Here is a 20,235-nt window from a genome sequence, read left to right as displayed (position 1 = left end):
AATCCTGTTGTTTGTTCTGAAATTCCGTTGTTTTCATTCAAATTGTGTTCTTTTTATGCTAATTCTGTTGTTTTCATTCAAATTCTGTTCTTTTCATTGTAGTTCTGATCTTTTCATTCTAATTCTGCTCTTTTTATTCAAATTCCGTTATTTTCATTCAAATTCTGTTGTTTTCATTCAAAAGCTGTTCTTTTCCTTCTAATTCTACTAATTTTCTTCAAATTCTATTGTTTGTTCTCAAATTCTGTTGTTTTCTTTCAAAATCTGTTATTTTTATTCAAATTCTGTTGTTTTCGTCCTAATTCCGTTGTTTTCATTCAAATTCTGTTGTTTTCATTGTACTTCTTCAGTTTTCATTCTAATTCCGTTGTTTTCATTCAAATTCTGTTCTTTTCATTCTAATTCTGTTGTTTTCATTCTACTTATTTTGTTTTCATTCAAATTCAGTTGTTTTCAGTCAAATGCTGTTGTTTTCTTTCAAATTCCTTTATTTTTATTCTAACTCCGTTGTTTTCATTCAAATTCTGTTCTTTTCATTCTAATTCCGTTGTTTTTATTCAAATTCCGTTGTTTTTATTTAAATTCTGTTCTTTTCATTCTAATTCTGTTGTTTTCATTCTTATTCTACTATTTTCATTCAAATTCTGTTGTTTTCATTCAAATTCTGTTGTTTTTATTCTAATTCTGTCGTGTTCTGAAATTCCGTTGTTTTCATTCAAATTCCATTGTTTTCATTCAAATTGTGTTCTTTTTATGCTAATTCCGTTGTTTTCATTCAAATTCTGTTCTTTTCATTCTAATGCTGTTGTTTTCGCTCACATTCTGTTGTTTTCAGTCTACTTATTTTGTTTTCATTCAAATTCCGTTGTAATTCTGATCTTTTCATTCTAATTCTACTCTTTTTATTCAAATTTAGTTGTTTTCATTCAAATTCTGTTGTTTTCATTCAAATGCTGTTCTTTTCATTCTAATTGTACTAGTTTTATTCAAATTCTATTGTTTGTTTTCAAATTCTGTTGTTTTCATTCAAATTCTATTGCTTTCAGTCAAATTCTGTTGTTTTCTTTGAAATTCCTATATTTTCAATTCTAATTTTCGTTCTAATTCTGTTGTTTTCATTCTCATTCTACTATTATCATTCAAATTCTATTGTTTTTATTCTAATTCTGTTGTGTTCTGAAATTCCGTTGTTTTCATTCAAATTCCATTGTTTTCATTCAAATTGTGTTCTTTTTATGCTAATTCCGTTGTTTTCATTCAAATTCCATTGTTTTCATTCAAATTCAGTTGTTTTCATTCAAATTTGAATGAAAATAACAGAATTTGAAGTTCAGGTGACTGAGGCCGCTTTGGACACAGGGAATTGGTGGGAAACCTTGTCATTTCCTTGAGTCATCGGGATATGTTATGGTTTCCTCACTGGGTGTTTTTGGCAGACCCAGCTGTCTCCAGTAAGTAATTTCTGACGTGCCAGCAGATTTAATAGAGTGTAAAAACTTTCTTGCTTTCTGTCTCTATTAATAAGACCCATAATATCAGACCAAATATTACCCCTCCTCCTTCCTCTCTGGGCCCATACCTAAACCGTCCACTACTCTTAGACAAAATAAGCAATCTCTCTGAAGTGGTTCATAAAGTGAAACCACCCTCTTGCCAACTTGACATTTTATGAACCTCACTATTCAAAAAGGTCTTTCACACCATGTGTTCTTAAGGTAATGAATAATTGCTTTGTTGCTACATATTTCAAACAGATTATTATTTATCCTCTTTTAAAAAAGCCCAATGCTAACCCCTCCACTTGAGAATTATAGGCCAATTTCAAAACTCCCTTTTATTCCAAAAATCTGAAAAAGTGGTGGCCAACCAGCTAACAGACGTTTGAACTGCATAATTTCAGTCTGAGTTTTGCCAGATGCACTCCACCAAAACAGCTCTTCGTAGAGTATCAAATTATATTTTAATGTGTAGAGACATGGATGAATATTCTTTTCTCTCCTTAAAGACCGTAATTATGTTATAAAGAACTGAATGAAAGCAAAATATCTGTCTTTGAATTAATATATAAACACATGAAGTTCTGATCTGTGCACCTGACAACTTTGTTCCCATAGCAACTAAAAATCTTGGACCACTCTCATGTTCAGTTTCCTCCACTTTGAGAAATCTGGGTGTTACCTTTGATCAGGTGTTCAACTTGGAAAAGCATGTTGACTGTCCTGTCCAAAGTTGTTTTCATCATCTGCAGAACATTGCCCGTCTTAAATACACCATCTCAAAGTTAAATGGAAATGATTATACATGCTTTAAGTTCATCCTGCCTTGACTATTGTCATTTGTTATTTCTCTGCTTGAGCAAATCATCCCTGGATCACCTACAGATGGTCCAGAATGCCCCTGTGAGGCTTATCGGCAAGTTAAGCAGGTTAACCTCTCTCTAAAAGGTTCCGTGTGACACCAATTTTGTCTCTTTATGCTATTTTATTTGGTGCATACCTATTTCTGTATTGTAAAACACTTTGTGAATTTTGTTATTGAAAAGTGCTATATAAATAAACCGTAATTACTTACTTACTTATTTAACTTAAACAGAAACGCTAATTTTTTGTGTGTTCTGTGTTGGCTTCTCTCTGGCACCAGCACAGTCAAGAGTTACCTAAAACAAAAATATTATTAGTATTGTTATTGTTGCTGTTTTTGTTGTATGTTCACTATTCTATACAATTCAATTCAATTCAAGCTAGTGAAACCCTAAAGACACAGCGAGTGAATACTGTGACTATAAACTCTGGAACACCCACAATTTTGTGGGGATGTACAATGACAATGAATGGCCGTTCTATTCTATTCTATTCTATTTCCCAAAGGTTGATTCTGTTCATTCGGATGTAGCGTTTTCAATGGGAGAAACGTTTGGTCACTCATCCAAGTGACTTCTTCAGTCTCAGCTACCTGCAGGTTTCCCCGACCTTATAAACAATACATTTGCACAATAACTGAAACTAGCCCAGTGAATGAACCCTTGATCATTAATATGCAAATTGTGCCATTCCCCAACTCTCTGTGGATGGCACTCATGACCATTGATAAGTGGCCTTTGATCAATGGTCAATGGTCTATGATCAGTGGTTGTTGATCAATGGACATGAAAATTTGCACAAAATATTTCTCCCATTGAAAATGCTACGTCCAGATGAACAGAATCAACGTTTTGGGATTTACTTACAGGGATGATTGAGCATGCATCAAGAAATTCTATTCTATTTTATGTATACAGTGGTCCCCTGTTTATCGCGGTAGTTACATTCTAAAAATAACCCGCGATAGGTGAAATAGATGTTTTAAGACTGTAAAACCCCTCACTCAAGGGCGTAGATTTGGCATGGACGGAAGGGACATGTCCCCACCAATATCCAGCAATTATTGAATTGTCCCCGCCAATAATTTGATCCCTTTGAGTAAAGAAAAACAAAACTGATAGAAAGAAAAGAAAAACAATCTGTCAACGTCTCATTCACCCAGCGGTGCAGAAGGAGTTAAATTACGTTCTCTACTGGAGTCCTACGTCATGTGACAAATATGGACAATGTGGCTGGCTGTGCCTTTCAGGGAGCTCTGTTTAGTTTTAGCAGCGGCAAGCCTGCGCTGCGAGGAGGAGAGGAAGGTGGCAGCAAAAAGGAAGAACCTGGATATAAGAAAGTGTTTCAAAGAAACCTGTAAGTCACTTAAAGTCAAGTTCACTCATAAAACGTCACAATAATGTTACAGGCTATTCTAGGCTTTGGCCCACATCAGTCTAAAACTGTATGTAACCATGAATAACGTGTTTTTGAAACTAACTGCACAACAGGCAGCGCTATTAGTTATCTCAGTCTCCCAGTGTAGTGTTTCTAATTTTGAATGAAACTGTCAGAGAAAACGGCAGCCTCAAGCAAGCCAGGATATTAGTTTACAGAGGCTGTTAAAATTATATGTCTAATGTTAAAATGTTGGTGACACAATAATTTCATTCTAATGGTACTGACATATTCATAAGGTTAATTTTTGAGACAATATATCGTGAGGTAGTCATGATTTTGCAAATATTCCACCTTGTAGTGCAGTTTGCACAATTTTTTTTAAAAATACACTCACCCTGCAAACATTACTGATGAGTGACTCATCAGCAATGTTTGTATAGTGTGCCTAAAATGTTGCATAATTTTGCTGAGAGATCTTTTACTTTGTGGTAATCTTAGATGAGTAGTTTTATGGACAAAAACCACCAGGTCATTCAGTGTTCCCTTAGTGCTTATGTGTAAGAGATGTTGGTGTACTATAACTGAAGTAATGTTGTTAAGTCGTTAAAATCATATTCTTTTATTGTCATGACTGTACTTGAAGCTATTTTTATTATTGTATGACACCTGATTTATAAGGAATATGGCTGAAGTAAACTAAAGTCTAAAATAGTTAGTCAGTCATTTGTTTAATAGTAATATAACATTATATAATTCACATGTAAAACTGTGAATTGTAATTTTAAATGGTTTAAAAGCATGTAGAATAGCATATGTAGGCAAATATATTTCTCCTTTTTTTTTTTTATTTTTTTTATCAAGGAGCAAAGACTAAAAGGGGAAAAAAAAGAAACAGGGCAGGGTTCGGTGGTTGAATCATCCGTCCCCACCAATGCCAAAACCAAATCTACGCCCTTGCCCTCACTACACACTTTATACACTTTTCTCAGACAGGCATGACCATTTTCACACTTTTCTCTCTTGTTTAAACACCCTCAAAGTTGAAACCTTGGTAGAAAAATAAGTCCAGTATTATAGAATGAAACCAAAGGCACCCACAGTTGCCTTTGACGGTGCAAAACGTTTCATCGACATTGTTGTGTTTGTTGGGGAGAAAACAAACATACAATAATGCACTTCAGAGTCACACTACTAGCGATCGAAGATTTATGTAAATTGGACAAGCTGAACTCATTCTGTACTGTACAGGACCAAGGCACGAGATTGATTGACAATCAATGATCTACAGCCAATCAGGACGCAGAACACAATGCGCTGTAAAAAATAAAATAAAATAAATCATGCAAAATTGCACACAAAAAAAATCCGCGAAACACCGATTCCGCGAAAGGTGAATCTCGGTATAGCGAGGGACCACTGTATAATATTGCAATTAAATGTTATTTCCCCGCAACTGCTGGTGGCGCTGTTTTCGTGTTTGGAAACTATAGTAAGAGTCGGAGAAGAAGAAGAAGAAGAGCGCCATCGCGGAGCTGTTTCCGGTGCTACGTGTAAACAAAGCCTGTTAGCGGCTCCGTTAGCGGCTTCGTGAGGACGGACCGCGGATTCGGTTACGAGAAAGTGGGTGATGGAGTGAGCAGAGCCGGCGGGATGTCCATGGAAGACCCGTTCTTCGTCGTCAAAGGGTCAGAACTGCGTCGCTAACACAGAGCTAGCAGCTAACATTAGCCTGCGGACAGGTGATAGCTGATCCATAATCGATCTGATCGTTGATCTGTTTCCGTCAATAGTGAGACCGACGTGCGTGCCGGAGCAGATTCACGGCAGCTAACGTGCTAACGTTAACATAAACGTGTCTTCACAGTTAGTTTATTAGCATGTTAGCCTGTTAGCTTTGTGTGTTTTTTATCAGATTAAAGTTTTAGGAGGTGTTTTAGACCGTCTGTGTGTACCACGATGATGATGATGAGAAAGAGTGAGAGACTCTATTTAGATCAAATTTACCAGCTTCTGTTTGGAGCAGGTGGAATGAAGCTGAAACAGCAACAATTAAAATAATATAATAATAACATTTGGATAGGCGACAGAGAATTAATGAGTGAGTGGGTGAATAATAATAATATTGTTATTAATAGTAATGATGACATTTCCAGATAGGTGTGTGTTTATCAGAGAGTCACAGACCTCCTGTATGTTGTGGAGGTGAAGCAGTTTGTGCAGCAGGTGGTGCAGAGCGAGATCAGGATGATCCGTGGTGGAGAACACTTTGTGCACTGGCTTCGTTTCCACCACAGCTTTATAGTGTCTGCAGCCAATCGCAGAACGCTCTCCTGATCACTTTCTATGGTCTCTTGGTGTCTCCAACTTTTATGATGCTCCTCCTCAGTGATCTGTGAGGGGTGTGGTGTGTGTTCTCTCATGATGTTCCCAATGAATCCCAAAGTGAACTGTGTCTCCTTGAACGTATAAACCACCACACAGCAGCAACTGCATCGTGTTAAATGAAAGTGACCTCCATGATGATTGTATAATACACTGTGCAAACTTCAGAGGCTTGAGACGTTTTCACCTCTGATCTCAGGTGGGCGAGGCTGGCCTCTCTAGCACCTTAATCACTTGTCACATGAGGGAACACCTGTATCTCCTCCTGATTCACACACAGGACCACAGCTTGTGCTTATATCGCTTCTGATTTCAGCCTGTTTGAACGTTACAGATGAGATGTTTGATTTTATTGATCAGTGATAATTAACCTGTTTACAGGTGTAACATTACTTCACCCTAATAGGTTCCTTTCTATAAGTAGCATTTTGTTTTGACATAATCAGTTCCTTCACATGTTTTCTTCTTTTTCATATTTTGCGTGGAGAAAGGGGGACATGGCAGAGTACAGATAGTGAGCCATGTGATTTTAAAAACATTTTGATTCCTTGGCTCTGTAGAAGAACAACCGGGTGGCTGTGCAGATTTGACTGAAATTGTTGCTGGACATTTCAACACTGATCAGTAAACGATCCATAAAGTTGACCCTCCAGTTTTGTATTTATTTAGTTTTCCAGTTACCTTACGTCACATGAAAACACCCTGCAGCAGATAGACCTGGTTCTGTTTCTGGTTTGTGCTATTAAGGTTCCTCTGAAGCTCAACTTCACCTGTTTGTTTTTTTGTTTTTGTTTTGTTTTTTTTAGCGAGGTGCAGAAAGCAGTCAACGCTGCTCAGAGCCTCCATCATAGATGGAGCGAACTGATGGTGAAGGGAGGCGGAGCCTCCAAGGAGGAGATAGACTGGACGACCAATGAGCTGAGGAACAGCCTGCGCTCCATCGAGTGGGACCTAGAGGACCTTGACGAGACAATCAATATCCTTCAAATGTGAAGCCAGCAGAAACACGCACAGGTGTATATACAGGTGTACTGGAAAGGTGAATACAGTTTTATGATTAGAGCATCTGAGATTGGCTGATTCGTTCAGCTGTGGAAAAAGAAAGAATGAAGAAGAAGAGGAGATGTGTATCACCTCAAAACCCTGGACAGTGAAGACAGTTTTGTTTGTAAATCCTCACATAGACCTGGTGCACAAGGTGAGATGGAGCAATTTGATTGGTTCATAAATGGTTAGAGTCAGTTTGATGACAATTTAATGAAGAAGAGGAGGGTTAACGGACTCCTCCCCTCCCACTGCATCTGAAGCTGCTGATTGACACCCGTTTCCTCGTCCATGCTGAGAGCAGATCAATCAATTAGTAATCATTAATTACATATTTACAAACACTGAAATTGGCTCCAATCAATCACTGATTGTGAAGACAGAGTAAGTGATCGTGTTGAATTTATTAGAACAGGTCCCCCTTCTATGGAACCAGCTTCTAGTTTGGATTCAGGAGACAGACACTATTTCTACTTTTAAGATTAGGATTAGGCTTCAAACTTTTCTTTTTGCTTCTCTGGCTCTGTTCCACAGCATGGTTCTGTCTTCATCCCCTCGTCCCTAACTGATCTCTCAGAAGGCCACCCCTCACTGAGCATGGTTCTGCTGGAGGTTTCCTTCTGTTAAAAGGAAGAAACCTCCACCTTTCTACTGTCGCCAAGTGCGTGCACATAGGTCGTCTGATTGTTGGGTTTTTTTTCAGTTTTCTCGGGCCTTTACCTAACCTAACACTATAAAGCAACTGTTGTTGTGATTTTTCGTCATTAACTTCAGCTAATATATTAAAATGTGTTTCTTATTTTGTTAAATATGCTCTCTGAGCTGAACTAGGTTTTACTTTCATCTTTAGCATGCATTAGGGGGCTACATGCCACCCCTGAGTTGAGGTCATGTCACCAACATTGTCATTATGTAACATGTTTTATATGAAAATAAGATAATTCTTCTTAACGGTAAGTTTACGTATTGTCGAGTCGAACCCAAAGAAGTTCAACCTGGATGCTGCCGAGCTGTCGAAGAGGAAGGCCTTCATCAACAGCATGCGGGTTGCCGTCAAGGTAACTTTATTGACAACAGGAGATCAATGGCTCAGACAGAAGGACCCAGTTATATTCTAATAATTTACAAGGTAGATCGTTCAGGTGATTGATTACCTGAGATGTCCAGAATTGATCGATTTGATTTGCTGCTGTGTTTGTTTTGCAGGAAATGAAAGCTCAGATGTCGATTCCACCTGCTGCTTCTGACCGAAAGAACAAACAGGTAACTGTCACACCTGCCTACGGGTGATCCATTACCCGAGACTGCAGAACCTTCAGGGCACCACAAGATCTCAGTTGGATCCTCTTGGGGTCCTCCTGTATACCCGGTCTTGGTGCACGTGTAACTGTTGTTGTGACCTTCAGGCTCTGCTGGGTGAACGTGGTGCTCAGGGCCCCATATGGCAGCCTGGTGCAGATAAGTACAGCCGACTGGACCACCAGCTACAGAACGCTAACTCTCAGATCATCGAGGAACAGCAGGTCCAGCAGCAGGTACAAGAACACCTGAGAAACCTAAACAAGTTTTCCACCTTTACAATGCCGCTAAAGTGTTTCCTGTCTCTGATAGCTGATTGCGGAGCAGCAGGATGAGCAGCTGGAACTTGTGTCGGGAACCATCGGAGTTCTGAAGAACATGTCGGAGCGAATCGGCATGGAGCTGGATGAGCAGGCCGTGTAAGAACCGAGTGTAGTAAGAGGGGTGGGTGGGAACGTCATGTGACTACAAAATGTCAGAGTGGTAAAGGTGATTCGGTAAACTAAAGTTCCTGTGATGCCCAGGTCGGTGCTTTCTCAAAGGCATTATGTTTGTTTTTGTTGTTGTGTTTTTCATGTGACGATTAAAGGTCACTTCCTGTTCTTGCTCCTCACCATAGCGGCTCATTGTCTGATCTTTTGTATATGAAAAAGCTTCAGACAGCTTTTAGTTTCTGATATAGTAATTTCCAAATAAAATTTAATTGAACTGGAACTTTATTTGGCCTGTAATAAGCAAAGAGGTGAGGGGGGAGTGGAGGCACCTGTCAGAGACTTACTGATGTCCTTCCTGCAGGATGTTGGATGACTTTGGCCATGAAATGGACAACACTCAGTCCAAACTGGACAACGTGATGAAGAAGCTCGCCAAGGTGTCCCACATGACCAGCGGTAATCTGCCCAACAACACATGAAACAAGATATGAGCTAACTCAGAGGGGTGTGCAGGGTTTTAGATGTTCAGAGCTGATGAATCAGAAATGATCAATTAGGGCAGGAAATTTTGTAGCTTTAAGCTGATTTGGATTTATTGATGATGATGATGGAATTATTGATCTTGCTGTAGTTCTTCCCTCTGCAGATTGAACTGAGCTGGAGTCAGTGTGACTACCTGTATTGATGAGGTGCACTCACCTGTACTCATCTTATTAACTCTGTGTGTTTGCAGATCGTCGTCAGTGGTGTGCCATCGGCGTGCTGCTTACCATCCTCTTCATCATCATTCTCCTTTTCTTTATACTCTGATCAATGCCTCCACCTATCGACATGAAATCTTAATCCCGTTTACTGGACCCCATTTATACTGTACTGAACATTCTTTGGACTATGCTGAACTTTATTTAGACTCTAATGGACTCTTCCTGCTGATCGGGAGTGAACAGCACTTTTGGTTCCTTGAGTGTTTAACTGTTAGAACCACCTCAGAGGTCAAAGGTCATGTTTGGTGTGGTTTTGATTGGTTGTTCTTTTTATTTAAAACTGAAAATAACAAGTTTCACTCGAGTTTAATGTGGACTTATTCTGCTCCTTTGCACAGTAGCTTTGCGTGAGTCACAGCTCAAAGTAATCCTTCTTTCATTTGATACTAGGCCTTGGTGCAGCCCCTCAATTTATCCTCCAACACTTCAAGACAGTCTTATTGGCTGCCCCTCATAAACAGAAGGTATGAACAGCAGGTGGGTGGGGCTTCTATCCTCTCTCTGTGGCATCTTCCAGATTCAAGAATAGAAAAAATGTTGAGAGCAGTCTGAGCTCTTGGCTCACAGGGAAAACTATATCCTCCTGAGAAACAAGGAAAAAGGAATCTTTTTGTGATTTCCTTCCTTTTTGGAGCTAAAAGAGGCCACCCAGACACATGAGATCTCAATGGAAAGCCCAGGATGTCCTCTATTTAGTACGTCAGGACTTAGTAGGGTAGAACAAATAATTCAAAACATATAGACCAAAAACAAATGTACATTAGAGAGGAAATGATGAATAGGCTGGTTCTCAGGAGGGTATGCACTGTGACCTAATTATTAGAAACTTTAATACAAACATCCGTCACAGGAGTAGGAGACACATGACAGGAAGTGAGGAGAGCAGGTCCACTTTAAAGACACTTTTATCCAGTTGTGTTGAATACTAATTTTAATTTAATGTCAGAGTTTAACTCACATTTAGTTCAGTTCAAACTGGTTTAGTTCAGTTTGAACTTCATGGCAGTACTTTACAGCTAAAGTAGAAACACTAAAATTCCTGTTTTGTTTTTTGACTGAAACCGTTTTATTTTGTTGTCTTTTTTATTTCTGTTTCCTGTATTTATCACATGTGCAGCATATTGAGTGACTTATTGACCTGTGGATGACTTCCTGTGGCTCCTTTAGTGTACTATCCTGAAGGCTGGTGAGCAAGTTAGTTAAAACATGAAAATGGATGACGACAACAGCCAGTCACATTGTCCTAGATATCGGGTTTATGGTACGCCGTGACGGTGGCAATTCTCCTGGGGCCGCTAAAATGTTTCCTGAATAAATGATCTCAGTGTTCTGATGTCTGACTGAAACACAAAACAAACTGAAATAAAGATTGTGACAAACCTAAAATTTCACCTGCTTTTACACTAAAGATTAACCAGACTGCTCATGTTTCCGCAAAACTTTATTCCTCACACTAAACAAGAATAAATAATGAGTGTCTGAATGGAGAAAGCTGTTACAGATCAGTGATTGATAAAAGTATTATCTGGTGACCGATGGTATGATATGTCTCGAGCTTATTTTTTTTTTTATTCAATAAAGAAAAGAAAAGAAAACAGACTTTGACCATTTGATTAAGGTACATTTTAATCCAGTCTGATTGATTTAAATTATTGACCAATGAGTTTTTCACTTTGAATAATTTTCTTTTGGCAGGTCCCAGCTTGTTTTTAAACAATATTTTTCTTTTTCTTTAACAAAAGCAAAACAAACACAGACAAAATAAAAAACCAAGCTACTTCATGAAAAAAAAAAAACAATAATAATATTATTAATATAATAATAAAATAAAATTGAAAAAACAAAAAAAACAGTATCAGCTCAGAGGACAAATACTGCATGGCATTAAACAAATATCCACACCAGCAAGTCGAAGTGATTTAACAGGAAACAAGAAGCTTCTCATCATGAGAAAGTGTAAGACATAGACTGCAGTTTTGCTTTAACGCTGTTACTGCCATAAACAGGTGAGTCAGGTTCAGTGTTGGCAACTGGTTCTTCAGTCAGGCAGTGTGGTTGTCACTCTGAATGTGTCCTCTGGTGTCGAAGGACCCGAATGGTGACAGACTGGTTCTTGATCAGGAGGTTTGTCACCTGGTCCAGACTGAGGCAGGCCACCTTCTCCTCGTTGACTTCCAGGATCTCATCTCCAATAGCCAGCAGGCCAGCATACAGCTTCCCAGTGCTGCTGTTCATGTCTTCTATATACACACCTGTAATGTACATTAAACTGTTAGTAGTTTGTTGCTCTATAAAAAAAGCCCTCATAAAGCTAGAACGTCTTACTATTTATCACTGATTGAAGAAAAAAAGAACAAGGTTTCTCTTCAGCACTGTAGCCAGGCTGACAAGAAGTCAGAGCACTGTTGAGCCAACCATTCCTTTAACATTAACTAGTAATGACTTCATGAACTTCTTCACAAATAAAATGTTAACTATTGCAAAACAAAATTATTCATAACCATTTCACAGATGTACCAGTATATACAGCTACTTTAAATACTGTTGATATTTATTTAGAGTTTTGATTTTGATTTTTCTAACTTTATTTCAATAATTACTTCCTCCAAATGATCAACATGTCTTTAGACCCCATTCCTACAAGACTGCTCAAAGCTGGCAGTAGTTAAACCGTTACTTAAAAAGTCATCACTTGACCCAGCTGCCTTAGCTAAATATAAGTCAGTCTCCAACCTTCATTTCACCTAAAATTTTTTGAAAGAGTAGTTGCCAAACAGCCAACTGATTATCTGCAGAGGAATCATTTATTTCAGGAGTTTCAGTCAGGTTTCAGAGTTCCTCACAGTACAGAGACAGCTTTAGTGGAGGTTATAAATGATCTTCTTATGGCCTCTGGTGTTGTATGTTATTCATCCTTGACCTTGGACTCGCATATAAAAATGATCTCCCATTCCTGTTTCTTCCATTTAAGGAACATTTTTAAATTGCAAGCTATAGTTGCCTCCTCTGAAATGAAGAAAATTGTTCATGCATTTGTATCATCGCACTTAGATTATTGAAATGCTCTCTTTATGGGCATGGACAAATTATCTCTGTTATGCCTCCAAGCAATAATGAATGCTGCAGCCAGACTCCTGAAACACTCTGGGATGCCAGCTCACATTACCTGCATTTTATTTTCTTTACATTGGATCCCAGTTGACTTTAGAATTCACTTTAAAATTCTCACACTTACATGGAAAGAATTATTAACCCCTCTATAAAAATGTAGTTTTTTTTCTTTATTTAAACAGTGTAAGGAATGTTTAACACAGGTCTTCCAAACATTGTAGTTTTATTTGTGATGCTTACATACACTCTGTTACATTTTTTGACCTATAGTTTTCGGCATAGTTTTTGTCGATAACCGTTTTTTTCCTGACAATACAACATGGTAATTAATTAAAAACTGATGCACAAGGACAAAAACTATGATGAAATGTATTTATACTTTTGAAAAAAATAAATAAAAATGAGATCCAATCAGAACAAATTAAATTGTGTGGAAAGGCGGGACAAATGTGGCAGTGATCCAATCCTTGTGCAGTTGTTTAACGCAGTGTCATTTTCCTGGACTACATCCAGGAAACTTCAAGCTGCATGGTGCAAGGAACAGCTGTGACTGGCTCATCAGGCAGTGATGTGCTTTGTGATCTATTGGTGGTGCCGCACGCTCATTTCATTGTGGGAACTGTCATTTTCTACATTACCGTCACTGTTCCACAGCAGGACAATAAAGTCCCCAGATAGAATCTCCCTGACCCCAGCATATTAGTGAGTCGATATATTTAGTAATGTGAGTAGTATTTAAGATGATATCAGTAGTAATGTGAAAAATACTTATATATATTAAGTATTAGGGGAAGTGTCGGTAGAGTTAGTACCAGTGTCACGTCGTCCTCTTCCTCTGCTGATGATGAAGCCAAACGTTTGACCCACTGGTCGCTTAAGCTCCAATAAAAATGTCCCATCAGGGCAAATCTGAAGAATCCGCCCAACAGAGCAAACTGAAGAGGGACAACTGATGTCTTTGACGCCAAGACTACCAGGTAAGGACCTGAGAGACAAACAGGTGGGTAGGCTGTGATGGGCTGGTCTGAGTATCAGGGTAGAAAAGAGAAGTGTGTGTCTTACTGTTCAGCAGCTGGTTTATAGTTTGCAGAACGATCTTTCTTCTTCTTCAGCTCCAAAGACGACTTTCTTGACTGGAAAAGTGGTACTTCCTGCTGAACAGACAGGAAACAGATAGGTTAAAGAAGTAGTCTCGGCATCTGATGAAAGAATATATACATACATATATACATATATATATATATATATATATATATATATATATATATATATATATATGTATATATATATATATATATATATATATGGAGAGAGAGAGAGAGAGAGAGAGAGAGAGCTATATAGAGATATAGATATATATGTATAATTCATGTTCTCACCACACTGAGCGACTCAACAGATAAAGTTTTCTTCACCAGGCTGGAGGAGTTCCTGGAAATTGAGGAGGTGGAGTCAGCGAGGGAGGGGTGGGTTCGCTCATGGGTCCGTGAGCAGAGGCGGTCGAGGCTGCTGGTTCGAGTCCTGCTCAGTGTGACGGTGGAGAAAAAACGTCGCAGAGAAAGACGGGAGGCATCTTCTCTGCTGCTTAAACTGCAACACAGATCCTGAGATCAGTAACATGACACCTCACCTGGAAACACCTGAGATCACAGCTGGATTTAAACAGTGTATTGATCTTTCTGAGTTAACTTCAGTAATTGCTTCCTCTAAACCATCAACGTGTCTTTTAGACCCCATTCCTACAAGACCGTTGAAAGAAGTCCTGCCATTAATTAATGCTTCAATCTTTAATATGATCAATCTATCTCTAATAATCGGCTGTAGTTAAACCATTATTGGCCTCTGACCTCTGACAGTGGACTCATCTCTGTACTTGTCCTGCTGGACCTCAGTGCAGTGTTCAATACTGTTGTGACCATAATTTTCTGTTAAAATTATTAGAGCATGCTGTAGGTATTACAGGTACTGCGCTGCAGTGGGTTGTATCATATCTGTCTAATAGACTCCAATTTGTTCATGTAAATGGAGAGTCCTCTTTACACACTAAGGTTAATTGTGGAGGTCCACACATTTACATTATACATTATAGACCTCTCTGCATTGAATCATACTTGTTATTAATCTCTGGCTCTCTTCCACAGCATGTCTTTTATCCTGTCTTGCTGCTCTCACTCCAACCAGTCGCGGCAGATGGCCCCTCCCTAAGCCTGGCTCTGTTGGGGTTTCTTCCTGTTAAAAGGGAGTTTTTCCTTCCCGCTGTCGCCAAAGTGCCTGCTCGTAGGGGGTCATATGATTGTTGGGTTTTTCCTCTGTATGTAATATTGTAGGGTCTACCTTACAATATGTGCCTTGAGGCAACTGTTGTGATTTGGCGATGAATAAATAAAATTGAGTTGAATTAAATAGCGGGGATGAGCATGTGGTCAAAACACAATTAAATCCAAGTAAGCGATCAGTTAGGCTGCTGCAACTAAACTCGTGAAACACATGAATCCAGGTGTGATGCTCATCTCCTTAACCAGCTGTCATAATGAAATCACACAAACTCACTGTGCAGGAAGTGAAACGTCAAGTTGGTGGAGCTCTGCTCTCATTGGCTCTGAGGTGGGCGGGGGATGACTCTCAGCTGTAAACAAATTAGAAATCTAGAGGTTAAGGTGTGTTTAGAGACGCATGTGATATCATGTGCAGCTCTGCAGTGAACTCTGGAGGCCAAACAAACTGCTCACAGATTAAATAAAAATGATTTATGGTAGCCTCATGTTTATGTTTAGAGGTACAACAGAAGTTACAAGGAAGTTCAAGATATCCAGGCTTTCGCTGTGTTAGCTGGCTCAACAAAACTTAAAATCCCAGTCAGAGATGATGGGTGTCAGCATACTGGTTATCAACTTTCTCTGTTAAACTGGGCTTCAGGCTCTGAGTGCGCTCACATAAAAATGGGCATTTCATATGTCTTGTGACTCTTCCTCTGCACTAAATAATATCTGTGAGTCCTGCCAGTCAAGTTAGAGCCATTATCAGAAGATGATGATGATAAAAATAGAGATAAAAATCTGTAAAGAACATAAAATTCTAATATAAATAATCTGAGAGACGAATGGTGCAGTAGCTGTTTAATCTGGTGATTTGTGGCACAGAGTGGTAAAATTAAGATCTGAATCGCAGTGAATCCATGTAAAACATTAACATACAAGCTTCCTGTCCCACAGGGTGATTAAGAAGATGTGGAAATCAGATCAGCGTGAATTAATGTAAATTGTTGAACAGTTATGCTTGGTGTGTTTTCTGTGTTTGCAGCAGTGTGAAAGAGACTAAGCAGCAGATCATAATCAAGCAGAACAACATTTAGACATTTTCTGCAACAGCACACGAACACAGGAATGTTCAGTCTGAGCTGCCGCAGCTTCATCGACTGCTTTTAGGAACAAGCTGCACATAAAAGAATCAAAGGAAATTCTTCAGCTGATTTTAAACTCAAACTCTGAACATCACCTGATCCTGACTAGGCGATGCCTTCAGCACCAGTTACTGTGGTGATTTAGCAGGTAAATTTCTTAGCTCAACACAAAGTGTGTAGGCAAATGTTTTTCAGGAGATAAAGTTCTCACCTGTTGTGTCTGCGCTCCTCTCTGAGGAGGATGAGGAGTTCTTCATCATGTTGTTCAGATCTTCCTCCACCTCACGCCCTCTCCTCTCCCTAGGCTCAGGCCCCAATTGATGCTCTCTGTGCAGTTTGGGCGGGTGGGTGGTACACAGCCCCACTGAGTGAGGGGCATAGGGGTTGGTTGGCAGGCCAGCGTAGGGCATGGCTTGATGAAAAGTCACCTGGGCTCCATATAGCTCCACTGATTGCCGTCTCACCTGTGTGTAAGCCCCATCCTTTTCCACACTGGTGACAGAGCCGATGTAGGTCTCTCTGATTGGTTCAGTCCGCAGGTTAAGGTGCTGTCTGTTTAGGCTCCCCCTCTTGTCAGTTCCAGGTGAGTGTTGCCAGAGATTGACTCCGCATCTTATTCCTCTCTCACAGGTGTGATTCTGACCTGCTCTGCTCACCACTGTTCGCCCCCTTGGCTGCTTGCCGACCGCGTGCCCTGCCTCCGCCGTGCCATTGATGTACAGGTTCAAGTCTGGTTTGGACATCACCACACCAACTCCGCAGTTCCCCGTCTGTCTCTTCTGCCGCTGTCGCTCCAGGTAACGAGATTCCGCCTCCTTTTCCGTCTCATCCTCAAACCGCAGACGACGAGTCGGAGATGCTGCTGGCCGCTGCCTGGCCGACTCGGTGTTGGGTTTGCTGCTGGATGAGCCTCCTGAGAGAGAGGCCACACCCCCTGACTGCACCTGTTCACATTGCCTCAACCCCAGGCTGAAATAGTGAGACATGTAAAAACTGATTCTTAATGGTTTCAGAGAGAAGGTTAAAAATAAAACTGTAATCTACAAAATCAGATTTGTCAGTGAAGCCTTTATTTAGTATTTATCGATTTGTTTGTTTCATCATAAAACAATCTTTTTTGCCTTATTTTTTAAAAATAATTTATTATTTTTGTGAAGTAAAATATAATTTAAAAATAACTTCTTTAGTGTTTTGATTTCAGTGTTTGTTTAACCCATTTCTAGTTTTTCCTATTATCTGGTAAAACAAGATTCAGGTGTTTGTCACTAAAGGTAAAGGTGACCAGTCAGCTGCTCTGCAGTTAATTTAATCACCAAGTCATAATGATGTAATTAAGAGCACAGAACTAAAGAACAGCTTCATCATAAAACTGTTTCAGCCTCATTAGTCAACGCGTGTGTGTGTGTGTGTGTGTGTGTGTGTGTGTGTGTATTACTCACGGCGTGCGTGTTACTCACACCGTGTGTGTGTTACTCATGGCGTGTGTGTGTGTGATTGTGTGTGTTACTCACGGCATGTATGCGTGTGTGTATTACTCACAGTGTGTGTGTGTCAGGGGTCAGCAGGCTGTGGTCTCCTCTCAGAGGAAAACAACGACGCTTCATACGAACTCCGTCCTCACACTGCTGCTGCCGCGGCAACCGGTCAACCACAAAGAGGCTGAACACATACACACACGAGGAGGGGTGAAGAGCGAGGATGACATCAGGTGCTCTGATTGGTCAGAGGGACAGAGGAAGGAGGATTACCAGGAGCAGCTGGTCAGGATTAATTAAGCTGACGAGCCCACAGACTGTTTACATCAGCACAGTGTGTTTGACCCACTCTGTGGGGACATTTCTGCTTTTTCAGACTTTTGGCCCTCATTATTTTCCAGCAGGACAGTAGAGAAGGTGTTGTGCTTTAACAAAAATTAGTTTCCATCATGTTGTCCTGGAACATGTACAGGTGTGCTGTTCCACCTGTTCTCATGTAATGATCAAGTAATAATCGTGTACTTGTAGCACTGATAGTACTTTTTTATACTTTTAGTTCCTGAGTGTTCGTTTGTGAAATGTTGTCAGCCGTCAATACACCTGAGCAGGTAGTGTAGACTGCTGACGGCTGATGTAAATTCACAGTTTTCGGGTTATCTCTACCAGCATGACACACAGCAGAGTCATAACTCTGCAAGAGGCAGGGTTTTTGGTTATCATGGTAACTTCAGGTTTAACTCTATGGTTTCAGGGCTACTAGGGATGCCACCACCTGTTCCCAAGAATTGTCGTATATAGTTTTAAAACACACACACACACACACACACACACACACACACACACACACACACACACACACACACACACACACACACAGACTACTCCTAGACAGGCCACTTCTCCTGTTATTCTCCCAGGGGCAGATGTTAAAAAGTTGTATTTTACCTAGAGATAAAAGCTACTTTTTATTAAGATGTTTTACAATCTTATTGTACATGAACAATATCAATAAAAGGCTATTCTATTCTATTATTTAGGCTAAAAGCATTTCTGAACTTGTTCAGATCATTTATTCTGTGATTATAAAGCTAAAAGTACATTTAAAAAATGCTGTCCATGTCATTCTCTTTCTGTCGGTTAGGTCACTGGAGGACAAACAGTGACTCTGTTTTCTGAAACACCAGCTGATATTTTTACTTGTGCAGTTATTAACTGGCCACCCTGCAGTTTTCTGTGCAGCCACATCAGTGTCACTGTTCACACACTAAGGTTAATTATGGTGTGTCATAGGATTCAGTGCTAGCAACAATTTTGAGTGCATTACACATGCTTCCTTTAAGCAGTTAGAAGGCATAGCATACATTTTCACTCCTATGAAGAGGACACCCAACTTTATCTAACCATGATAACATCCATGTTATTTGGTGTATGTATCCAGATAACACACACTAATTAAACTACAGAAATGTCTTAAAGACACAAAAACCTGGATCACATCTAATTTCCTGCTTGCCGTGGACATTTCTCATTTCCATGGCAAATTCAGATAAAACTGAGGTTATTGTGGTTGGCCCTAAAAATCATAGAAATATGGTATCTAACCAGATTCTTACTCTGAATGGCATTACCTTGGCCTCCAGTGCACATTATACAAATATTTATGACTGCTTTCTTCCATTTGCACAATAGCTCTAAAATTAGAAACATCTTGGTTCAGAGTGATGCTGAAAAACTTGTTTATGCATTTATTACTTCTAGGCTGGACTAGTGTACTTTGTTATTGTCAGAATGTCCTAAAAACTCTATGAAAAGCATTCAGTTGGTTCAAAATGCTTCAGCAAGAGTACTGACAGGGACTAGAAACAAATGGCATTTTACTCCCATACTGGCTCTTCACTGGCTCCCTGTTAAATCCAGAATGGATTTAAAATTTAAAATCATTCTCTTCACATACAAGGTCTTGAATAATCAGGCCCATTATTTTATCTTAAAGGCTTCATAGTACCATAATCACCCCAATACAGCACGTCACTCTCAGACTGCTGGTTTCCCATGATGCAGTGAGCACTTCTCCTGCTCTTACCTCTTTTAACTCACCATGTGCTTTATACACTACTCTCCATTCAACTACGAGTTATCGATCATGTCTTGCTCTCTTCTACAGCATGCCTTTTGTCCTGTCTACGTTCCCTCACCCCCAAGTGGTTGCGGTAGATGGCAGCCCCTCCCTGAGCATGGTTCTGCTGGAGGAGATTTTTGGGGTTTCTCTGTATTATGGGAATGTCTTTAGCCTACAATATTAAATGCTTTGAGTCAACTGTTGTTGTGATTTGGTGCTATATATATATAAAACTAACTTGAATTGAATTGATGTTAAATATCAACCAAAATAATATATTTATCTGAGCACTAAATCAGATAAAGGTCTGAGAAATCAGACAATACTTTAAGTAAGGCCCATGTTGGACGATAGATAACAACAAATAAAACTATATTTTAAATTTAGACAAGGGTAAGTGTCAGGCTTTCAAATGAATTAAAATTCTGTCTGGGTCTTTGGTGGATCAATAAGCTGGAGGAAAAGAT

General features: G+C 39.5%; 2 protein-coding genes across 2 annotated transcripts in view; one reads left to right on the top strand and one right to left on the bottom strand.

Annotated features, from left to right (window-relative positions):
* The first annotated feature begins 5,227 nt into the window (after positions 1–5,227).
* stx6 (syntaxin 6) lies at positions 5,228–11,049 on the top strand. The gene is made up of 8 exons (XM_084921269.1): positions 5,228–5,425; positions 6,929–7,098; positions 8,130–8,224; positions 8,373–8,429; positions 8,573–8,701; positions 8,778–8,884; positions 9,261–9,355; positions 9,633–11,049. Exons 1-8 carry the CDS (start codon positions 5,391–5,393, stop codon positions 9,707–9,709), a joined length of 765 nt encoding a protein of 254 aa, XP_084777395.1. The 5' UTR covers positions 5,228–5,390; the 3' UTR covers positions 9,710–11,049.
* A 206-nt stretch (positions 11,050–11,255) lies between these two features.
* LOC146361872 (uncharacterized) overlaps positions 11,256–20,235 on the bottom strand; it is a 10,577-nt gene continuing 1,597 nt past the window's right edge. Inside the window, exons 2-8 of the mRNA XM_084921270.1 lie at positions 17,714–17,887; positions 16,386–17,143; positions 15,325–15,400; positions 14,154–14,364; positions 13,837–13,925; positions 13,587–13,759; positions 11,256–11,915 (exon numbers count right to left, since the gene is read on the bottom strand). Coding sequence (XP_084777396.1) covers positions 11,722–11,915; positions 13,587–13,759; positions 13,837–13,925; positions 14,154–14,364; positions 15,325–15,400; positions 16,386–17,143; positions 17,714–17,887 — 1,675 coding nt within the window. The 3' untranslated portion in view covers positions 11,256–11,721. The remainder of the gene's footprint in view (positions 11,916–13,586; positions 13,760–13,836; positions 13,926–14,153; positions 14,365–15,324; positions 15,401–16,385; positions 17,144–17,713; positions 17,888–20,235) is intronic.

The sequence above is a fragment of the Perissodus microlepis genome, chromosome 23, assembly GCF_051167445.1.
Source record: "Perissodus microlepis isolate ML-2025 ecotype Zambia chromosome 23, ASM5116744v1, whole genome shotgun sequence".
In the NCBI taxonomy this organism is placed as follows: Eukaryota; Metazoa; Chordata; class Actinopteri; order Cichliformes; family Cichlidae; genus Perissodus; species Perissodus microlepis.
The sequence above is the reverse complement of the archived record's forward strand: the minus strand, read 5'-3'. Positions and strand labels throughout refer to the sequence as shown.

Excerpts from the sequence above, each read along its gene's own strand:
- stx6 (XM_084921269.1), top strand. The coding sequence starts at position 5,391 with ATGTCCATGGAAGACCCGTTCTTCGTCGTCAAAGG. Across the intron at positions 5,426-6,928 it reads CCGTTCTTCGTCGTCAAAGG|CGAGGTGCAGAAAGCAGTCA; the intron begins GTCAGAACTGCG and ends TGTTTTTTTTAG. Across the intron at positions 8,702-8,777 it reads AACAGCAGGTCCAGCAGCAG|CTGATTGCGGAGCAGCAGGA; the intron begins GTACAAGAACAC and ends TGTCTCTGATAG.